Source organism: Buceros rhinoceros, unplaced genomic scaffold, assembly GCF_000710305.1.
Source record: "Buceros rhinoceros silvestris isolate BGI_N320 unplaced genomic scaffold, ASM71030v1 scaffold8982, whole genome shotgun sequence".
Classification (NCBI taxonomy): Eukaryota; Metazoa; Chordata; class Aves; order Bucerotiformes; family Bucerotidae; genus Buceros; species Buceros rhinoceros.
In genome coordinates this window covers 37,953-61,480 of record NW_010399479.1, presented here as the reverse complement: position 1 = coordinate 61,480, position 23,528 = coordinate 37,953, and the positions used below count along the sequence as shown (strand labels likewise).

The 23,528-nt window shown below is 38.8% G+C and overlaps 1 protein-coding gene across 1 annotated transcript in view; it reads right to left on the bottom strand.

Moving 5' to 3' along the window:
- Positions 1-23,528, bottom strand: part of SUCLG2 (succinate-CoA ligase, GDP-forming, beta subunit) — a 103,012-nt gene that overhangs the window by 64,071 nt on the left and 15,413 nt on the right. Inside the window, exons 2-4 of the mRNA XM_010131489.1 lie at positions 6,513-6,612; positions 6,294-6,384; positions 312-464 (exon numbers count right to left, since the gene is read on the bottom strand). Coding sequence (XP_010129791.1) covers positions 312-464; positions 6,294-6,384; positions 6,513-6,612 — 344 coding nt within the window. The remainder of the gene's footprint in view (positions 1-311; positions 465-6,293; positions 6,385-6,512; positions 6,613-23,528) is intronic.

The window sequence follows — 23,528 nt, the reverse complement described above, 5'->3', positions numbered from 1 at the left end:
GGAACCTTCCTGAAACTCACTCTTAAAACACTTCAGATATTAAGTTTAACATATCAGATAACAGACAGATTTAAGCTCTTTTTCCAATCAAGCTGGAGACACAAACTCTAACAAAGTCAGATGTTAAACATGCTTCATTACTCTACAGGTCTGACCACCTATTTGGGGAAACATAATTTCTGTGGGTCTTACTGTCTTCCTTCTATACTTGGAAGAGAGAAAATTGGAAGGAGAAAGGGGTGGGGGGGTAAAATATATTATTTTGGATAACTGACAAGGAAAATTTTTAGTATAACATACAATTTTAGTACCTTAAAGATAAGTTCTGGGCTAGTAACTGCAACTTCTTCTATGTCAACGCCTCCCTGTGGACTGCCAACCATAACAGGTCCATTGCAGGCTCTGTCCAACAAAATTGCAAAGTATGTTTCCCTGGAAATATTCAGAGCTTCTGCAACCATCACCTAAAAATGAAGAGAGGGAATTGAAAAAAAAGAATAAAAAACCCAAACAACCCAGCAACAGCTCTGACTGGCCTGTCTAGCTGGTGAAGTGGAGAACGTTGTGACCCACGTTTTCTGCATTGCCTTAAAACACAGCAGCTCAGTACTTGCTATCCTGAAAAGAAATGTTTGTTTCACTGCTGTTACAACACATTACAAACCCATGACCCTTTTCCCAAGAAATCCTCTCTCCTTAAATAACAGACCTCTCTGACACTGCGGGTCCCACTGGGGCACATAACAAGCTGTGTAAACAGGAACACCTAATTGTTGGGGGTTTTGCCAAGAAAAGACTTGGAGCTGCTGCTCTGTCCACAAAGGGGACCTCCCTATTTCCTTCTGATTCCCAACCAGCACTTTAACACCCTGCCCACAGAAAAACTTGGGTCACAGGGGAACACAGTTTGCCAATCACAGAGATGTAGGAAAGGGTACACTGGTTTTCAGATCATCTCAGCAGCAGTGCCGTTCCTCGCCAGGGAAGCCTCAGTCCTCTCTCCCTCCTTCTGAGAGAAAGCCATGCCGCACTTAGTCTCAGCGTTAAACTCCCATCCTGCCCAAGTATTTCCTAAGGAAATGTGTTTGCAGATATTTCTGCCATGCAGCTTTTTACTTGCAGCATGTGTGACCTTCAGACACTGGCATAATCTAGAAACATAAAATACTATTTTTCCAAAGAGCTACTAATTTCTATTTGTTACTATAAACTACAGAGCTCTTTCGTACCACTATCTGACAGTATACAACAGAAAAGATGATTCAAATCCTACATGTTTGGAATCTACAAGTACATTAAAACCAGGGGCAAAACAGCCCACAGAAATTCTTTGTTACAATTTTTTCTCTCCTCCCAAAAACACGTCAAAAACGAAGTCCCTTCCACCTTCCTCTTCATCTGAATTGTCAATTTTTGCAATAGTTTAACAATAGCTACTGAAGCAATTTCAGAGACAAGCAGTTTTACACTTGACAAAGGACTGATAAAACTATGTTTTGATGCAAAAATACTATATTCCCTCAAATGTTCACCTTAAGAAGAAAAAAGTCTGCACAAGATCATTACTAACTGCTCCTTATGATCACAACAGGTACCATAATCTCAGGTGCAAAGACTGTAGTTCTGCTCTGCACTACAGTTTTGCTTTTCAACCAGCAAGCTGAGCAGCCACCTCTGCAATTTAATTAGCACAACAGCTTCTCCCTAGAACAATCAACCACATTCTTCCTTAGCAGAGCTGTTTCCTATCTTGCAATGGAAAGAGCAGAAATCAGGAAAGTCCCTTCCCTAAGATTAATACGATCAAGTAGGATCAAGTGGTAATGTCTTTCTAATGGTCTGTTTATAAGGTGGCAGTTTTGAACGATGATTGTAGACAATTTAGTTGGACAATAATAGTGGACACTCTGAAAGAAATATAAGGTGAAATTCATTCTATCAGTCAGCAGTTCAAACTCCTTGGATCAAGAGGCATATACACACTTGCAGTCTTAAAATACTGCTTACCCAACAAGATGCATTCCATCAAGTAAGTATTCCTGGGTTATTCATAGTTCAAGGACCATAAACAAGAAAGATGCACCATACTTTCACACAAGGCACCTTTCTGACATTCTGCTCTGGAGTACATAAGAAAGAATGCACATACCTTCTGCCTGGCTGTACATCTTAACAGAACAGCAAAAAAAAAGTAAGAGACAAGGATTAAATAAAGCCTCTGTGCTTGGAATGGAAGGAAAGACGATGTTTCTTCATGGGTGTTTTGACTTGAAAGGAATTTGGTTTATAGTCATTTTATTTCCTTCTACTCTTACCTGGCTTTCTTCATAGGACATAGGGGGATGTAAAGGAATAGCTCAAATAAGCGACTGTTTAAAAGCAAACTAAACAAAACTAGGGTGAAAAGGACAACTAAGAATGCAGAAGACTACTGCACTACTTCTGCTCATCTTAGGCTGCTATAAAGGGATGCTAAAAACCAACTGCAGGAACATAGCTTGGCTACCTGCCAAGATTTCTCAAATTGACAAGCAAAGATGTGGAAGGCATCCTTGATTTGCTACTATTAGTCTTTTTACCTGCATGTGTGTTTTCACCTTCAATGCATATCCTGCATCAATGTATCTGAAAAAAGTGATTCCACTGCTTTAGACTCCGGTCAAATAAAACCAACTAGTCCTACTGGATCTTTTCTACGCTGTTCAGACAGTTGCCATGGTGCTCAGGATCAGGTCCAGACTTCGGACGGGAATCCACTCATTGAGTCTTGAGGAACACATTTGCAAGCACAGCAGGTGGAACTTACATTATTAAATAAGGTATTTTTTCAACTGCTACTTCCAACCCGAGTGATTGCCCTCACTATTGCTAATTAACCACATCGACATGGTCAAATATTTCTGTCTTTAATACACAAAACTACTTCATAGCAGGCAAGCCTACTGTAGAGTAAAAATTGTCAGACTGTGCAACATCTTTCATTTCTCCCAACACAAGTTACTTCCCTTCCCCATCCCCCTTTTTGATGCAGAGCAAAGCCAGCGATATTGGTGTTCAAGGTCTTTAAACATATTAAAGTCTACCCATGGCTCGCATGACAAAGCTAACAGAAACACATTAATGAACAGTTAAAGTAATGAAATTGAATCTACAGACTGTTGACTCTTCTCATGTTTTGTTTGTTTTGCTTGTGATAAAGAACGTGAAGCATCATTATCTGTTTACCACATTTACCACATCAGGTTTATATTTAAAATGTCCTGGGGAAAAGTCAGTTTTCTTTAAAACTTCCTGACAGCTTCCAGCTTTCCTTCTCAAAAAACACATCATTACCTAAAGTTTAAGTCACACATCCAATGTCATGAGGGTAACTATAACAGCTCTTTCACACTGAATCAAGTATTCAAAATGTGAACTCTGTTATTGCTTGGAGAGAAAACACAGGTAGCAAATTCTCAGGTTGTTGTGATAAGAGAAGACTGTCTTCTCAGATTACCAGGCTCTCCAAATTCCAAGCTGCCATAAGAGGATTTTATGTAAACTCACAAAACAGCTTCCATGATACAAGGGAACTGAGGAGACTGCTATTTATTGGAGAAACATCAATCTAAAGAAGCACAAACACGTTTTAAATTCTGTAGTAAGTGCACAAGCTGAGAAAGAAAGCTGAAAACTCCCATTTTCTGCTCCATAATTACCCTAATTGTAGAAAATTTCTATCTTTTATTCCTTCCTTACAAATACATGTAAAAGGTACACAACTTCCACTCTGACTTGACACTAGCTCATTGATTGCCTCACAGAAAATTACTTAACTATTTTCCTTCTGAAAAACATTTATTACCTAAATTTTTTAAAACATGAGTTCACTCAAACTTTCTAGAACAGCAAAATTATAAAACAACCCACAACACCTAAACCGATGCCTTTTCTTTTCTTTCTGAACTGCCATCTTCTTTCTGTACATGTATACAGACAGACTTACACACACGTGCAGAGAAAGCATGTGCCTTGAAACAGAACAAAATGCTCAACTACTAATTCTCAGCTTCCCCACTGCTCTTAGCAAGCTCGAAGAGTCTGTCTGGCACTTTCTGTGCACCAACTACCCTCTGCATTAAGTGACATCTTAGACAGCTAAACTTCTGCTTTTAATCATGTTACTGTAGATTGTCATTTGATTAAAATTTTAGTGTTTGGCATTGACAAATCTGAACGCCTCAACTCCGTTAGCTGCTTTTAATCTAGATCTTTGAGATCCTACAGTAAGCTAACTTTGGAAAAGATAAAGGCTTTTAGAAGACATTAGTTTTTCTAGGAAATGGTCTTTTGATGACCTAGTAAAGAAAGTATGTATAAAATTATACGTCTAAGAAGGAATGGGGAACCATTCACATAACATTGGCCAAACTTACGCAATTAATTAACTTAAACCAAGGTGCACGCTCTTACCATAAACGGCCAAGAATCAAGATCTCAACGCCAAAAATATAAACATATCTAACCTTGTTAGATACGTTTGTGAAGATATGAATTGGCTTAGGGCTTTTAAAGTCAACTCTATAATCGGAATGGAAGTTTATGCCTAGGGATGCTCAGCTTCTCCCAGTGAAAAGCATCACACTGGTTTACCATGCATCAATATTAAAATACTTACAAGCTGTGTCCTGAAGAGTTCCCACGTAACTCTATAGCAAAGGAAAAACACCCAGTCTATCAGTGCTATATATTTCTCTGCACCACCAAAATAACTACCTGAAGTTTAGTGCTGCAAACTACACCTTAAACTTGGCTGCTCACTCTTGACCACTGTTTATTCATACAAGCAATGCGTGGAGGAGGAGGAAAGCAATTACAGATTAAATCTTCTATACATGTTACAAAAGTCATCTTAATGTAAGTATTTTGAATAATCCATTTAAAAAGTCCACCAGCACCCATACCCTTCTTTCATTTCTACACTTGCAAAGACAATTAGAAGTTTCTTTTTCAGAACTTAGTATGTAAATCAATTAACTCTCAGACAAAAGAGTGAAACTTCTTGTACTGACATATTCAAAGTGGGGCAATGAGGGTAAAAGAATAAAACCAAAGAATTGATAAAAGAATTTGCTTTTACAACACAAATTTTTCAAAGCGGAGTGCCTTAACACGAGCAACATATCTCCTTTTCTTATATCCTTCATATTATCAGTCTCTGACAGACATGCCTTAATGGTAATACTGCTCCTTCTTTTTAATATCTAGTATTTCTTTTTAACAACAACTATGAGGAGTGATGGTAATCTGCTCTCCTTGCTCCTCAAGAGAAGAACCACCTGCACACCTTCCTCAGCCCTCATTACACAGTATCTTTCCAGACAGGTGCTCCCTTCTATGCTAATACACCAAGCTGTTCGCAGTATATTAACAGGGAACTGCAGTTCTTTTCAGCTCATGCCAAATTATCTCCTGGCATCAACTACACAGTGGCTTTTGCCTACATACCTGTATGAAGATCCTTGCTCAGTAAAACAAAGCAAGAGATAAAAAAAAAAAATACATAGTAGACAGGCGATTGCTAGGATTTCCTGCCTTACAGAACTGTGCAAAGTGAAAGGAGAATCTTGCTGAAGCGGCTGTCCAGGCTTCTCTCATTTAGGCCAATACATTTACTTAGAGCAATATATTTATGCTGAGTGAATCTTGGCACCCGGCAGCGTGCACCATCACAGGTAAACGAATTACCACATATTAGCTGAACCACTACCACGACCACATTTTACTCTGTATTTGCAATGTTAGGAAGAACCCCTTTGGGACATCTTTTTTTTGTTGGTGGTGGGTGGTTTTTTTTTTTTGTGAGATCATTCCCATGCAGAGCCATCTGTCACTACTGTTAGTAACAGCTGCCCAAAGCTGATGACGAATGAAATAACGATAGTATTATTCCTACAGGTAATCACGTACATACTATTTCTCTAAGTAGAACGTCAATAAGCCTGTACAGTTAAAGCTATATACAGCTATGCTAGCATGCAGTATGCACTGGATGAAGGATGAAGCTATGACAAAGGACTCCCTTCAACACAGGTAGCAAACCTGAATTCATTTTTCCACCACTAGGTATGCTGAAAGTGATAGACAAAATACATGCACACAAAGAAAGAAAAACTAACCTTTTTCTTCTTTCATCAACTAGATGCCATCAATCGGGCATTGGAAAAAAATAAACCTGTGCCACACACCCCAGCACATTAATGCAAAATTGCAGCTGAACACAGCCCTCAACTTTCAAGAAGCAAAAATCTTACCTTTTTAACTGTCACACCATCCTTTGGAGTTTGCTTTGTTGACAGATTATACCCAATCATCTGTTTAGCAAGCTGTTCAACAATCTTAGGGCTACAAACAAAGGGAAGAGGCTAGTTTATGGAAAGGTATTAAAAGAAACAGTCACATAGTTACTGTAAACAGCTTAACTGTTACCACAGCAGCAAATTATTCATGCTTTTTCAATTTTAAAGACTTACTCTTTAGTTAGATGAACTCCTCCTTTCAATCCACTATTGAAAATCCCTTTTCCTCTCCCCCCAGCCAGAATCTGTGCCTTCAGAACAATTTCCTTTGCCTCTGTAAAAGAACAACACCTTGCTATTCTACTGGGTGTCATTTATTGAGTTTGTCAGCATAACTTTAAAAAAGCATTTCCAGGTTAGACTCTTCAAAAAACAATGAGAAGTTGTCCATAACTAGTGAGTAACAAAACGAGGGAATTCAGCATTTTTATAAAGCAACCCTGCAAAAGGGAACTATTCAAGGAAGTTAAAGGCTAAATATACACTGGATAAATATGTCATCAGATCAAAACCATGCCATTAATACTACATGTCCTGACCAACAAACCATGTAACCAGCAGACAGTTTGATGGCTTACAAGCTGGCACAGTTTTTAAAACATGAATCAGATCATAATTTGTTTTACGTGCACAACAAACAAATGCTCAAGGAAAATAAATTCCATTCCTTGCTCTGGACACGTGTAGGAAAAACTGTGGGTGTGGTTCTAGAAGAAGAAATCTCCATCTCCAAAGGGCAGGTGAGTGTAGAGCAAGGGCAGTAGCTGCGAAAACATGTTCATCTGTTGGTGAGGCATCGCTTGAATCTTGACAATGGGAGTATAACAGTATCTTAGTAACAAGAAAGTGCAGCAAGACATGGTGACAAAAGCAACTGCACCAAGACCTACCTTCCAAACAGGAGCAATCCTGACATCCTTAGAGAGTAAAACAAGGAGGAAAAGGCGAGAAGAATAAAAACCACCAAAACCCACCAGTCATGATCTCCACAGCTCCATGTACCACAGCAGCTTCTTGAACCATAAAGACCTGCCAGGTGCCTGAAAGATGTTTATTAATACAGAGCACGGTTCTCATAATACTGCCAGGTACTTTGCAAAGTCTGAGATCCTAATATTAACAAATCAATAAGCCTAGAAAAGGTTACCCTCTTCTGAAGTATGTGGAAATCTCTGGTTTCAGTGGTGTCTGGACCTTGAATCCAATGTGCTATGCAAGAAAACATGAAAATTTGTTGTTAAATTGACAAATTTACTGCTTAAGTGGCTCAGAGGATAGTGATAATTTCATTCAAACAGAGGGTTTCCAGTCTCGTATTACACAAAAGTAACACATCTGTATTTTACAGATGATTAAATGTAAGTTTGGAGGTGTGGCAATGTTTGCAGCTGACCAGCTCTGACACAGCATCATTTTAAAGTTCCAGTATAATCAATTCCAGCTGCTATCAGCTGGATCTTAGCATAGAATAAACATTATGAAACAAAAATTCTCTTTCCTGTGTTAAGACAGAAATGGATTTTTAACACTGCTGTTGGAGGTAGTGTAGTAAGAGACATCTGATTTCCAAGCTTTTCAAGGCAAAACCCCTCCACATGTTTATCCATTCAGTAACATGTAACCTATATAATTCCGAACCTTAAAAGCCCTCTCCTTGAAAATACTTCCTGCATTCCAATATATTCATGTTCTGGGCTCCCTGTTATTCATGCCACTGCAAGGCAGACAACAAGGAAATTTAAATGCAACAGAAAGTTTTATATCAAGTGCTTCCTAAGCATACAAATTATTAAGATGAATTAAAACTATAAATCACTTTCCAACCTGCAGAAGCAAACTCTAACACAACAATGGCAACCGTGATAAAGAATCTAACACAGTATCATTAATAGATGCTGCAAGCATTTAATTAGACAGGGTTTAGGTGCCAACCATCCCAACAATGTGAGTTTTGGCTGCCAGTGATATGTGGTATCAATTACGTGAGTGATCATTACCCTCACGCTACACGAGCGCTGATTATCTTCCTTTGGCTACAACAAATGAAGTTAGAGAAAGGAATTAATACGTTCACTTCTATAATCCACTAGAGGACTATCAAGGCAATAGAATAACTTTAGAAAAACAACTATCAAAAACATAAACAAACACCCTGGCAAGAAAGCATCACCATGTAAAGATTAGACCTGAAGAACTAATCAATACAGCAGCTCAGCAGAGCGCAGTACCACAGGTTTTCCTTGCCCTGGGGGAAACCAACAGGAAGCAATTTAATTCAGGAGTGATTTGCCCAAGCTCTGTAAAATGAACTAAACCGGCCACATCTTATTTTACAGTAACTAGGCTCGATCATTCAGTACTTACCAAGTTGATTCACCACTTAACGTCACCGTTTTATTTAAAGAGCCAATTTCTGGAATTGTTCACATGAAGTTTTTATTCTCTCTCCTGCCTGAATTCCCAAATTATGTTATGAAAGACTACCCCAAAAGAAAAATGTTGTTTTAGCTGGAATATATGATGTAATTCACCTTCACTTGTAGGCTCTAACAAAAATAAATAAATAATCTACAAAGCAGCATGTAAAGTCAGTATTAAACCCATTAAAAACAAAAAGCTGCAATTAATTTCTATTAGCACCCATCCAAACTGCTGTCGTAACACTGGAAAACTGTTAAAGCAAGGCTGTGTAGTTATAAATACTGGATTTGAAGAGAACCCAGCATAAGCAATGTGTCTTTTCACCATCATGAAGTACAGTATGACAGTTTCAACAGCACTGGGTTCGGTAATTAAGGCTTCTACTAACTTCTGTTTATGTCCATTGACTGACACCACTAATTTGTGTAAACTAAGAAAAAAAAACCAAAAAACCACAGCCAAAACCAAAAACCAAACCCAAACAACAAAAGACTGCTTCCTAAGTATGCATAGATTTTTTTTTAAATGTTAAATTTTCTTTATCATTCAAAACAATAAAAAAAGGCTGCTTTTATGTGTCACTAATTTAGCAGCAAATAGCCCCAAACTGCTCCATGCAGATTAATGACACATTACTGGTAACAGCCTGTGTTCTTAACTAATTATAACTTGAATACATCAATATCTCAGACTTAATGGTTTATTCACGGGATCTTATACTTGTATTTTTTTTTACATTAATCTACAGAAAACGAGAGACAAAAACAATTCCAAAGTCCTTTAAAAACACAGAGCAAAACAGTTTTCCCCTAAGTCAGATGCCAATAAACAAGCAAGACCTTTCCTCCTCAGAGAAGTCCTCAGAGTTTAAAATTTCACAACTGTAGCTCGGTCTAACTGCATTTCTAAAAAAAAAAAAAAAAAAAAATTTAATCTACCCACACAGGAAAGAAAGCCTGAAGAACTTTTCTTCTGCATTTCTAAAAAAAAAAAAAAAAAAAAAATTTAATCTACCCACACAGGAAAGAAAGCCTGAAGAACTTTTCTTCTGAATAAATTCAGATGTTTCAGCAGAACAGAATCTAACACTTGGAGGGACAAGCATCCTCTACATCGCATTCAACACTACAGCTCCTTCCTTCAGCCACCACTGTGAATGCAAATGGCAGCGATGCTCCCTGCAATCGGAATAAGCTCAGCTCTATAATGAAAGTCTATTTAAAATCAATAAAATCAGTCCTGCTTTTGGGAGCTATGATTACTCTGGTCCACTGGTACTGCTTGCAGCAAAAATGAACAGCTTGTTCTCAGCCCACTGCTGTGTATATTTAACTACTGAATTCTTGATCATGAAACAATACAGTGAGAACCATCGTTCTGCTGGTTATATGGTATGTTAATTTATTACCTGTGAACAACTTCCCATTATTATTGGTACGACCGTGTGATTGCAAATTAGGCATGTTAACAATTATATTAAAATGTGCTGTAGCTTATCAAAAATAAACTCCTGTAAAGAACAGACAGCGCAAGACTGCATGGTAATAGGCCCCACTCTCGCCCATTTATGAACAGAAGATTTTATATCAGAGAGTACTCGGGATGACTTTGGGAAGGAATCCTGCACTATAGAGTGAGAGCACGGGACTGAAAGGGAGGAGGTCTCACACAAAACCCTAATCACATTTCTGCCTCACCACGCGACTTCAGCAGCTCGGCTTCTCTGTCTGCAGGTGATCTGTGAAAATTAATTTGTGTTTGCACCACGTTTAAAAATGCAGACCCTGTACTACATCAGTGTAGCTTTACCCCAGTGTAAGGCAACTGATCACAGAAGGGCTGACTCCAAACCCTGGCAGCACCGTAAGGGCTGTAGCAGCAGCACTGGAAAATACTCTGAGCTCTCCTGCAATGAGCTTAGTACACATTGCAAAATAGGTGGGAGCAACCGAGTGCCAAGGGAGCATGCAATGAAGACAAACTGCAGGCACGCCAAATCAACGTCTTGCAGAAGCACTGACTCCTTAATGACCCAAACGTAAGCACAAACTCTGACTTTTAAACACACGAGACTACTCCGTCCTTCAGTACGTGCAGAGGACCTAGCCCAGAGTGACTAGGCTGGTGTTAACCAGTTTCAAGAACTTTGCTAGTCACCTTTCTCTACCTAAAGCCATTAAGCTGTGCTTGATGAGCAGAAGTCTTCAAGCACGTTCTCCCTCCCAAAGTCCCGAAAGGGCTTGAAAGGATACATGAAACCACAACCAGCTCCAAACTCTGCACCTCCCAACCCCCTCTGCTGGACACCGATTTCCTAAAACAGAGCAGTAAATTCAGTGCTTCCTTTCCCAAAGCAAGGTTTCCGCCCCACTCTGCATTATTATTTAGCTGTCTTAATATAGGACCTGAGGAAAACAAGGCAGACATTACCGACACTTTCTGACAGCAATTACACTTCATTTAGGAGAGCACAAGAACTATAAAGAGATCAACAGACCCAGAACCCCTACACGCCATTCACTAGTTCGGCTTCCTCACCGGTGGTGAGGCAATGCTCCAGTGTCCTCTAAGGGCTCTAGATAACCTCTCCCAAACTGTATCTCTGCAGCTCAGAGTTTGTCCCCCAAAACATGGGGTTTCCTTTACAAGCCTCAAAAGGGTCAAGTTTGGGTTGGTTTTTTTCATCTGCCTCTAGCTGATCCAACAGTAAGCAAACCTACTTTTTGGGATCTCATCTGTCCTGTTCTATTATCATTGCTTGCTTCTTTCTCGTTTTAATGCCACCGCTACCTCCTGAGATTCTAGCTTCCCTTCGGGAGAGACTGGCCATAATTAATTTTCCAAATTTCAGCCATCCTGTTACACTGCTCAGGCAAGATTCTGTCAGGTGCTTATTACTTTTTAACAATGCTCCTGTCCAGAGACCCTCTGGTATACGTACTTCAGCACAAGAAAGGAGAAGAATAAAAGCTACAAGGAAGATCATAATAAACATAAACCAATAATAAAGCATGGTAAAAAAAGCCTAATTCCCAAACTGAAGACTGAACCTTAAAGTTGCTGTAGCAATTTTTCACATCTGAGTCTCTTCTTATATGAACTTGCTCTGAAATCTGACACAACTTTTCCCAGGGAGCAAGTATTGCTCCCACTTCCACTGCTCCCCATCCCCAGAGTTCTCAGAAGATGGGGAGCAGTGGAGGTGGGAGCAATACTTGCTCCTCCGTTGTCTGAGACAGTTCCCACGCTCTGCCAAGTAAACAGATTGAAAAGGGAAAAAGAAGGTGTCCACAAGGAGACACCTCCTACATCTACAGAACTATTGGTGTGCTTAAAGGTCTTTGGAACAAAGTTAAACAATTGATTCCCCCCACCCGCCCTTTATTTTTAATTTAAGCTCTCTTCCTGTTATTTTCAGTGTTCTTCTCTGTCTGCTTCCTACAATCTTTGGTTTTCAGACTAGTTTAGAATTAAAGTTAAATAAATCATCCTTTTTGTAACTCCATACTTTTGAATATATTGTATATTTATTGCTAGATTATAAGCCCCATTAAAATCTATAATGATAAATTAGTCAGTCACTTGATTCTGTCACTGCTGTTATTAATTGCTTTCATAGCCATTACTACACACTTAACCAGTAATAAAAATTTTAAAGCTAGATAAAATCAGGTAAGCTAAAACTCCCTCTTAATATTGCACTGTTAAACCTTCTCAGAGTAAAAGTAATTGAGTATTCGTATGTCCTACATTTAAGTGAAACCTGATAAATTACTTATACAGCAAACAGAGCATCACTAGATCCAGCAGCACCACCATAATACATGGAAAAATATGCACATTAAGGTAGGGATTAAAAAAAGGTAGTTCTCACGTTAAAATTGTTCATTGCACGTGCTTGTTTAAAACTCCACGGGATATCTTATTTCTGATGTCTCCCAGTCTTCAACAGTTTCTCTTTTTTTAACTCAAGTTCTCATTATTTTTTTTCCACAGATTTCCTCTGTAACAAACACTGAGCTTAGAAAAACTATTGTTCGCCACAAACAGTTTGCTCACAAACTGAAGAGGAGACATGGTTTGAAAACTCAGTCAGGAGAGGAACAAATTCTTCCTTTGGTGGAAGAGCACCGGAGTCTACTGACAAGTGAGCAAAAGCTTTTTTCTGCCAGCTCTCAGGCAACATCTATTCTACAGGTGAAACAGAGGAGGCCCCTTCCTGTGTCCTGCAGTGTCAACCTGGCATTCCACGCCGAGTCGCATAGTAAATACTGACCAAAACGGAACAATTCGAGCAAACTGATACAGTGTTCTTCCGCTGTTACACACACCAGTTTCTTTCTTGCAGCTTTCAGACTTCCCAATATTCTTTATATTATTTTTCTCCCCTTCTGCTGATCTCACTTTGATAGAGTGTAAAAGCAAGCAAAGAATTCTTTTCCATGTGTTTTAGCTGTGATCCCTATCACCTTCCACCACCATGGAAACTTCTCAGGCTAATCTATGATGCACTGAGAAATTTGGGTGTGCAAGATCATGCGGTTTAGTAGACCTGTTTTCCTTATAAATATGAAATACATAGATGAAATATATAGAGACATCACAAGACTTGCTGTCTAAAATGACTGTCATTCAAAAATTTGATATTTTAGCATACTTTTAGCAAGTCATATCTCTCCACCCTTCCCTTTTCCCTAAACTATGAAAACAAAAGCTACAGTGAAATGAATATACTCACAGTTTTCTTTGCATCTTTACCTTTTAAACATACAGTGATTTCAAGTTTTCCTTGCCAAAACATCCTGCAAACTTCTTTTTTGTCTAAGTAAACCCTATTTTAGTTAGCAGACTCAGAATGCCCTGAATTCTTGACTGAATACCATAAGACCATTTGTTTTACGCAATTCAGAGAAGAGGCTTTATGCAATCTGGAGCGTTGGAGTCAAGCAGTCGTTCAGAACAAACACTGCTCTCGCCCCTAGCTGCAACAATACACACACCGGCTTTCCTGGAACGCTTTCAAAGTTTCATTCTTTGTGATTATGTGTAAGGCACAAAAGACAAAACATTTTCTCTGACTGTTTCTGGTTCTTTTATCCACTACTGAACCGCAGAGATGGTTGTGAAAAATCTGTATGTGGTACGGAAAATGTAAGAACTGAGGAATACATGTTAGGGTTTTTTTCCATAATTCCCTTTTAAGCATAGAAGAGTTGTTGTAGTAGAAGACATTTTCAAACACGGAGCACAAAATGGGACAGCGAGCAACCAGTGAATTCACATGGTAAAAAAGCAAGTGAACAGGCAGAGAGTAAAGACAACTGCAACATTCCCACCATAACCCAGGAAGCGTTAACAAATACATAACACAATATACGCGGCAGGCGAATCCTGTTCAAAGTACAGACTTTTCAGTCCTTTGCTGAGCACACTCTTTACATACACACCTCCTATGCTGGCAAGACCCTTAAAAAAGAAAAAAAAGGCATTAAAACAGAGAGAAAAGCTACATTTGGGGCAGATCACACAGTGGTGGCTGGGAACACAATCACCAGCCTTCAAAACACGAGAGACAGGCCATGTGCTAAAAGGAGCATCTGAATGTGGAGCAGTTCAGACCCAATTTCTGCAGGCTGGCCAACACTTGGGCGGGACCAAGCCCCTTCAAAAGGTTTCATCATCTCTTACTGCCTTGTAAATACTGGGACAAAATGACTTGGCAGCTTAACGCGTGCATGCACTGCCCAGCCCCTGGGGACCTCCCTGCTGCCACTGTACTCGTCATCCCAGCAGCAGGGGTCGTTTCTCCTTTTTACGATAATTTACAGTGACACAAAACTGATGCTTTCATCAAACAGGTAGTTATTAGCTTAAGTTTAAGCAAACACTAAAGCCAGCTTGGCATTTGAGTGCATGCATAAATACTTCCCGGAGTGGGGCTTTGACACGTTTCAGGAAGAAATTCCTAATGAAGCTCCAAACCAAAAGCTCTTCTATAGTTTGCATTTTTACCCAAAGCGATGTAAATACTGAACATCTCTTAGCTGAAAATTTACATTTTTAGCGAAATTAACATTTTCTGCCAGAGACAGTTACCATCGAACAATTCTGCTCTATCTCTTAGCCTTATATTCCTCAGGTTTTGATTCATTGTGTAGGGCTGCATTTGATACCAGACATTTTGCTGTTCAGACCATAAATAAATTCATCCACACCAAACACAGAAACACGCAAAACAGCACATCTGGCAGTACTTTGATCTGAATCGAAATAGTATCAAAAAGCCCTCCAGTAGTACGATTCGTTATTCAACTTACGTGGCAGGATTAAGTACAAAGTTTTCACTATATTGCTGAAATAATTTATTGAGCCTCTGAAGAAAATCATGTTAGATTGGTCATTATCTGGGAAACATCTGGATGAGAATATGATCACATATAAGAATTTATGCCTATCTCAGTAGTGCTAAAGACAGAAAGTTGGAAGGAATTTCTTTGGACTGCTATTCTACATAGGTGCTTGATGCCTGGCCTTGATTTTGAAGCACGAGTAAACAATGACACTGATTTGCTAGCCCCTGCCCCCCACCAAAAAACCCCAACTACCTGCCTCCTCCACCCCAAAAAACCCCAAAACCAAAACAAAACAAAAAAAATCTACCAAAACACCAATGACTACCATCATGAAACACCACCACCACCTTACCTGCTGCACTTTAAAAAACCCCTGATTTAGGGATAGGAATTACTGTAAAAGAGGCCATTTACAAGACCAGAGTAGTTACCACTCAAATGCCATCTCATTTACTGAGGTATTGCCCATTTGAAGAAGAAATGAGTATCAGACTCCAGAACAAAAATAAACACTATCTCATTTTAAAGAAACAACCTTTTTCCAGCATGGCTTCTACCAGACATCTGCTAGCAGGTGTAAAACCAGATGGAGAAATAAAATCTAGTAATACAGACGCTGGGCAGAGGGCTTGCACAAGGCTATGTGACATTTAAGTTCTTTGGCAGATAAGTGGGTCTAAAGTGATGAACAGGTATGGCCATCTGGAGTAGCAGTGAATTGCGCCCTGAGTGGGAAGAAAAACCAAGAAGAAAACTATCTGAACAGGTTCTGATGTTTCACTCCTGTCAAGTGCAGGTTAACTAACAGGAGACTTCTGAGTAAAAGCTCCTTTGTTTCCAGAGCTCCAGATCTAGAAAACAGAGTTATCCAAGTTTGAAACAGAAAGCTCACCACAAAAAGGTTTAAAGATGACAAGAGACAATGGAATAAAAAAAAACTAAATAAATGGAGAAATACCGACTTAAAATATTGAACCACTGCAAGCAGAACAACAACCATATTTATTCCTGTATACATTTTCTTGCACAGTTTGCTTAAAACCCTTCTAAGGATTACCGATGTTAGTTTTCATGATATCAGCTTTCGTTTCCTAAAAAACCCCTCTGCTGCATTAAGCAGTACAAAAAGAGGTATTCTAGCCCTCTGGCAACTGGTAGATACTAACTACTGTAGGCAGATGAAGTTTCATCTGTGGTAAGTATTACCATTTATCACTTAATGTCAGGTAATACCAGTAATACACTAAGCACAACTAACAAGGGAGAGGATGTACTATCATCCTCCTCTTATTTTTGTTTACTCATTGCATTTGTGAAATAGAAGCAAATGCCAAAATAATCTAATATTGGAAAAAGGTTAAGAGGAGACCCATCAGAAGTATCTGTTCATATTTAATTCAATATTTCAGACTTAATTATTCCATAGAACGGATATCTCACTGATCAACGACACACTGGTGAATTTAGAAAGGCAAAAAAAAGTTTTGTTTAGAAGACCAAGTGTCAAGTCTTTATTACCCGAACAATGTTCTTTTTATAGCTTCATAAAGTTAACCAATCTACACCACTCCTTCACACACGAGCAGTACGCCAAGACGTTCAACATAAAACCTTTCAGAATGCATCCCTAACAACACATCCCTGACAATATTAATTAGCCTGCTAGGACAAGTAACTTCCTTTAGATGTTTTTTCTAGATTTTTTTTCCCTGTTTTGTGATATTTTTCTACATATCACACCATCTGCAGACACTTCTCAAAAATATTGGAGAAAGGCAATTGGGGTGGGGAGGAAAGTGTCCCACTGTGCTTTTCATAGCTTGGCAATTTTTACCGTCTTTCATCATGGTGATGTCTTCTTTTTAACACCATTGTATCAAAAGTCTTCAATTTTGACTGTTTGGTGGAAGCAAGATAATGTAAACTTTGCAGCTTCTCTTCTCCTCTCAGCCCCTCTTTGCTCCTTAGTTTTCTTTGTGAATTAATAGAGAGTTGCTCGTTACATGCAGCTACAACATGCTCTGCACTGAGGACACTGGACAAGTTGTTAGCTCTATTAACTTAGTAATAGATTTCTGAGTGTGATTTCCAATTAATTTCATTTTCCTCATTCCATGAGAAGCAGAAATTACAGAGAGCCATATGGTGCTTCATAAATAAACAATTAAAAGTTATTTTCTAATCTTTAGGCACTAAAAAAAGCCCATAAAAATACATACGGTTGCAATGACATGAAGGAAATAAAGCTTTGGAATGTCTGCAGATGTCTAGGGAGCTCCAAACACTTCCTCAGCCTTTTCCTCATTCACACATTTCTGGTCCACGCTAGTCACTGGATGTTCCAATCGATCACATCGTACGCCTCAAAGATTTTAATTAAGATCTTTCTTCTGAAACTGGAACTTCATAACAACCACTTGTATGAAGATTTGCGTAGCACAACGTGTGTCATGATTCTGATACTCTTCACCTTTACCTGCTGCATGGACTTGTTAGCAGGCTTGTTCCTACCCAGGCATAAGTATCTACAGAGCTTCACCGGAGAAACCAAGTCCAAATGTCAGAGAGTGGACTCGGATCTGGGAGCCTGTCAACTTACTACAGGACCTTGTCATTTTTCATCGAGTAAGAATTCACTCTATTCAAAGCCTACATGCAACTGTCTGAACATGAAACTATTCTACTCCAAGTAAATGAAACTTAAGCTGCTGCTCTAAATAATCCCCTAACAGCCACCTTCGTCCTTTCTGCCCTTCATTACACCTTGTGTCTGTGCTGATTGCAGAGCAATTAGATCTGAGAGTCCTGCCTGAGTACTTTAAGTTCAATAAACTCTTAAAGTCTCTCGCTGTTAAACAGAAATAACAAGGCTACCTGCCTCATCGGACTTCTTTAGAGCAAAACTTACAGAAGGGAAGAAGTTCCCTTAGAAGCACCTTGGATAACTGCTTTGACTCCTGCAGCTCAAAGTGATGGGCAGAGGTATTTCAACATCTGGAATGAGAATCCAGAGTGTGCAGAGCACACGCTGGCCTTGGGTACCTGGAAAGCAATATTCACCTCCAGTACAGGCAGATGACAACGCGCTCACTCATAATATAAATGATTCTTGTCATTTATACATCACTTGGGGATAATACTAACAGGAGATTGTGCTACAAAAAAAGCATTACGAAGAAAATACATTATAAACTTAGGCATCAACGGACAATTTTAAAGACATGGGGACTGTATCCCTTTAAATATATTCCTATCTTTAAATCTGCAGAATCTTTGCATTCAAAAATACCTTATGCTATGATCTCTGTCAATTCTCAAGAGTGCAATTTTATCAAGACCATCTTTTGTGGGAAGACATTTTGAGGCTATACTGAAGATAAACTGAGGAGAAGAAAATCTAACATCCTTTCAAATTCAAATTCACAGGAATATTTTTCCCCCTAGCATCTATGTACTACTTCTATATATACACACATATATGCAGATCGACCAGCACAAAGATTTCACTAATTTAAAAGAACTTAAAATGAAACACACATGCTTTAAATTACAGAACATAAAAATTATGGTGAGCAAAGGGACAAAGGAGGTGGAAAAATTTGCTTTTTTCTGCTTCTTTGTTTAAAAAGAGCTCAGTTTGACTGGTGTTTGTATAAATAAATACAGAAATATTCAGTTAGTGTCAGACCTGTCACCAGTTAGTACTAATAGAACCTAAAAGCACTTACTGTGCAAGAATGATACATACCCAAGAACTTCACAGGTCTGACTACTAAGACACATACTACGAAATAATAAAACACATAGGTACACACATACATATACACAAATTTAGCTATGAAAAGAGAACAGAGTGCTCAACAACATTGTCTCCCAGTGTAATCTCTTCCCAAAATCTACACTTCCACAACATACAAGTAAGTAGGTCTAAAATGTTTCACCAACCTGCCATCAAGCCAAACAGACATAGTAACCACTGTATCCTGCTACTCAGTCATCAAGGGGCAATGTCAAATCCATACAGACGTCTAGACACTACATCACAGTGTAAGAAATGGAGTGTTCCTGTTGTAAAAAGCTTCCGTGTTATTGAGCGATGTGTGGATCTTCCTGTCACTATGAATACCTGCAATTCTGTATTAAAGTCACAGTCTGTTTTAAATCACTCATCTTGTAGGTACATTGCTGGAGACATAGGAAAGTGAGCCCTGGCACTGGGATCTTTCTTCCTGGAAAGATATATACACACATATATATACACACATGTATACACACACATTTATGTATCTCGTGAAATAGAAGGTTACATCCACATTAGGGGCCGAGTCAACACACGCAGTCCACTGTTTGCATGTTCCTCTCTTGGTACGCCATTGGGCATTTCATTCCGGAATTTGCTTCAGATTTTCAAGAAACAACAAAAAGGTCTGCACAATTCAGTCCAAGCCAGGACAGGACAGACACACAACAGCAGAAAATACCCGGCAGCTATCTGGGTGCAGAACAGCTCTCCACGGATGCTTCTTCATAAAAGAGGAGCTCAAACCATTTAGCAGGATACATTTTTCCAAAGACAGTCGTAAACATTTGTCCATTTCGCCTTCCAGAATTGCTTTTAAAAGTCTCTGGGTTTTTAAACTAAAATACCCTGTTTTGGTGAAGAAAATAAATGATGGCTGAACGAAGACAGTAATTTTCTATGTAACCCCACGTGAGCACAAATTGTCAGCAATTAACAGGAGATAGATTTAAGTATCTCCTGAAGATCTGTTCTGAAGAGGCCTGTAGCTAATTAGCTGATTAAGGGTATGCAAAGAAACAACGATGCTTCATATGTCAAGCTTTACCTATCCAGTAAAACCACAGGAAAGAGCAACGATCCTACAAGGTAATTTTAAGACTTGACTTTGTGATCCGATTCACCCTGGACATACAACTTCACACTTTTTTCATTATAGTCATACTGTGATGAGTTATCTGGCAAGGGACAGAGGGAGAAGAATTCAAATTCTGCGTTGTCTGCCTACAGTGCAAAGCTGGGATCAGAAACACTGTTGGGTTGTTAACAGAGTCCCAAGCACAGAAGAGTAACACAGCCCCAGTGGTTGACTTTGAACAATTCCACAGTAAAACCAAAAAATAGGTGCACCTTAAAAACCCAAAACGTTAACTAAAAGGGGGCTAAAGGTCATTCTTTGTGCACTGGTGACATTATAAACCTCATCGATGTTTTAACTCCCAACAAATACTGAAAAAACACACCATACCTGCTAAATTACTGACAAAACACTGCTACTAAAACGCTATGTCTTGCTGTAGCGTCACTTATCCTAAAGTGACATTTCTAAGAGCAATCATTGATGTCATTTAAATTAAGGATATAAAAGTAATTATCAACAACATTGTTTTCCAATTCTTTCCCCTAAGACACATTAGCACATGTCTAAACAAACCCATATGAATCTAAACGGTTCTTTTCTTTCTTTTCCAGCACTTTAACGCAGTCTATTTTCTTCTTCTTTATGAATTTTCTCCTTTACAAATTCCAATTGTTTCAAAAGGAAAGACTGTCTTTCAAATTCATCACAAACGTAGCTATACTGATATCAATATATTTTTCTTCAAAGTAAATCAGATGCACAGAGTCTGGACTAGGGTTTTAAAGCCAAACATATTGGATACACTAGAAATTAAATCAGATAACACACACAATAATTTTCTCTTACTTTATTACCACCAATCTGAAACTGAATATCTACAATGCCTTTTCTTTCAGCCGTAACACCAAACTGCTTTTCTGATATTACCTCAGCTGACTTTGGCAGAACCAAGTCTGCTTTTGCTAAAGGAATTTTTAAGCAGCAGCACTAACTAAATTAAGGGTAGGTCCTACTCGCAGCCTGCAGCAAAGCTGAAGTATCAACAATTTCCTGGTCTTTCAGCACAGGGAACATTATTAGAAGACAAACATATTTAAGCAAAACCCTTGTATGTCACAGAACAATGGCCTGCTTAACGTGAAACGCTCCACCCGTGAAGGCAGCCTGTATGGTGTCCCAAAAAGCCAAAGCAGAAGACAGAACAACGCATAGAAGACTGCTATCCCCTGGGCAAAGCACTGTCAGTGTGCTTGTACCCGAGGAAAACTGCGGAGGGACGAGGGACCTGGCAGCAAGAGAAGAATATCAGTGATGAACCAGAAATATCTTGTGAAGTAAAATAATTTCCCCTGGGAATGGGTTGTTTCATAGCTCTGTACAGTGCAGCTCTAGAGAGAAGCTTCAGCCAGCAGCGCAGAAAAGGTGTTGATGGAGAGAACAGGACATCTGAGCCTCTGACCTTGGCCACCCGCATTAGTCATGTGTGCTCCATGCAATAAACTTTTCATAAAGCTCTCAACTGTCCTAGCCTCATGAAAGCAGAAACAGGACAACTAATAAAATTGGAAATTAAGAGAGGATTACTTTCAGTGGAGAGCTACAGTGAGCTTCTGCTCCCCCTCTATAACTAGACTAAAAAGTCTAGTGATAAAGTACCACAATGCCACTTCGTGACGTCGCAGACCAAGCAGGGAGAGAGCTGGCAGTTTTCTGTCCACACCTCCCAGAACTGTCCTGTTACACAATCAATTAAGTGAACAGTCAAACAGAGAACAAAAACTTGCAAACGAGCACAGTCAGAAAATCAGGCACATTTCATTATTACTATCATCACTTTTCTACATGGCTTCCTAGCACTCACCTAATTCCGAACACTATTTGTCATCAGAAGTTAAGATTTAACTCCACAATAAACAACTTGGAAGTAGTTTGAAGTGGCTCAATATCTACATAGATCAAACTCACAGCCAGATATTTATTGCTTATGAAATATTGACATCAGCCTTGCAAAGCTATTACACAGGCACCCAAATTTAGGGTCTAAAATCAGTGGACTTCTTTTCAAAGCTTTTCTTGAACACACCTGACTTGAAGGAGGAGGTCTTGAAGCTTTTCAGTGCTTGAGGAAGTCTTGATCAAAAATGACAGGCCTAAACTTTATAAATCACAAGTAATTCGTGACAATCATTTGGAAGCATTTTCTTAAGGTTCTGTTTTTCAAATGCTACAGCGCAGCATTACCTCCCTGAGAACACCAGATTCTTCAAACTATTCCAGAGTTGGCAGCTACAATTGCTAGTTTTGAAACTTTAGACCATCTGTATTGGGAATGAGCATTCTGTAGAGAGTTATTTGCATCTCTACCATGCCAAGACACTCCAAAGTAGAGAGTTTCAAATGGAAACGCATTCTGCATGCATGGGTAAAGACCCAAACATGCTGATATAAACCATATATACAAAAACATTGTCCGCAAAGACACACCTTGAATCAGATGCAGCCTGTTTATTTTTATAGTATCTTTTGAATTAACATTTAGTATCGTTGAAAAGCAACATCTACACAGTAAGTCTCTCCAAAATGTGGAAATATGTTGAAGTCAAACAATTTTGTAATTATTTTCAACTTTTTACATTTATGCAGAAGATAATGAATACACTTCACAAGAGGTCTTTTTCAAAAAAGTTGTTTTTCAGTTTGTGGTGGGTTTTTGTCTGTGTGTTCTAAAGAAAGTTTTCCCACTTATCCCTTCTGTTCATCCTGCTGACACTTTATTCTCCTCTTCTTGCAAATATTAGCCTAGAAGAATAAACCACATTTTATTTATTAAAGGTAAAAATATGATTTGGAAAAGCCAATCTCCATAAAATTTCCCTCCGCAGTGACTGAAATTAGTTTTTGTATGAAGATTCAAATATGTATCCAGCATGGCATTTAGGCAAGAATAACAGTACTCTAAATGTATATAGGACTGAATATTTTCTCTCTTGCATTACATAACATGCTTAAAAAAACCCCAAAGTGATAGCTTTGGCCAGTTCTAGAGAAGTAAAATAAATGACAATGCTTTAAAACATAAGTATTCTGCAATGAGGAGCCTGATGTATGTGAGAACTGCTGCCTGTATCAGCACCAAAGAACTCCACAAAATTAATATAAAACAGTATTTTTTTACTTTTATATTCAGGTCACTTTCACTCCCAATATTGTTGATTCAGAGGGAAAAAAAATACCCTTGATTCCTTGATTCTTCTGTAAATGTATTCTGCTTGGAAAAGTGCCTGTATGAAGCACACCAGGGAACAGGAGTGCAGGCAGCCCCTATCACCTTGCCCTTTGTTTAGATTGTCAGTTTTTCCTTTTGATCTTTCTTTGCAGTTGAAGAACCAAAAATTGATTTTCCCAGTTGAACTACAGCAGAAAAAGGACAATGTTTTATTTAAGATCCTTCCCTCCCGCACATAAGCCTGTATCTTCCCCTATATACAAAGGAAACTGTCTTTTTGTTCTTGTATAAAAAGATTTCCAAGTAGGGA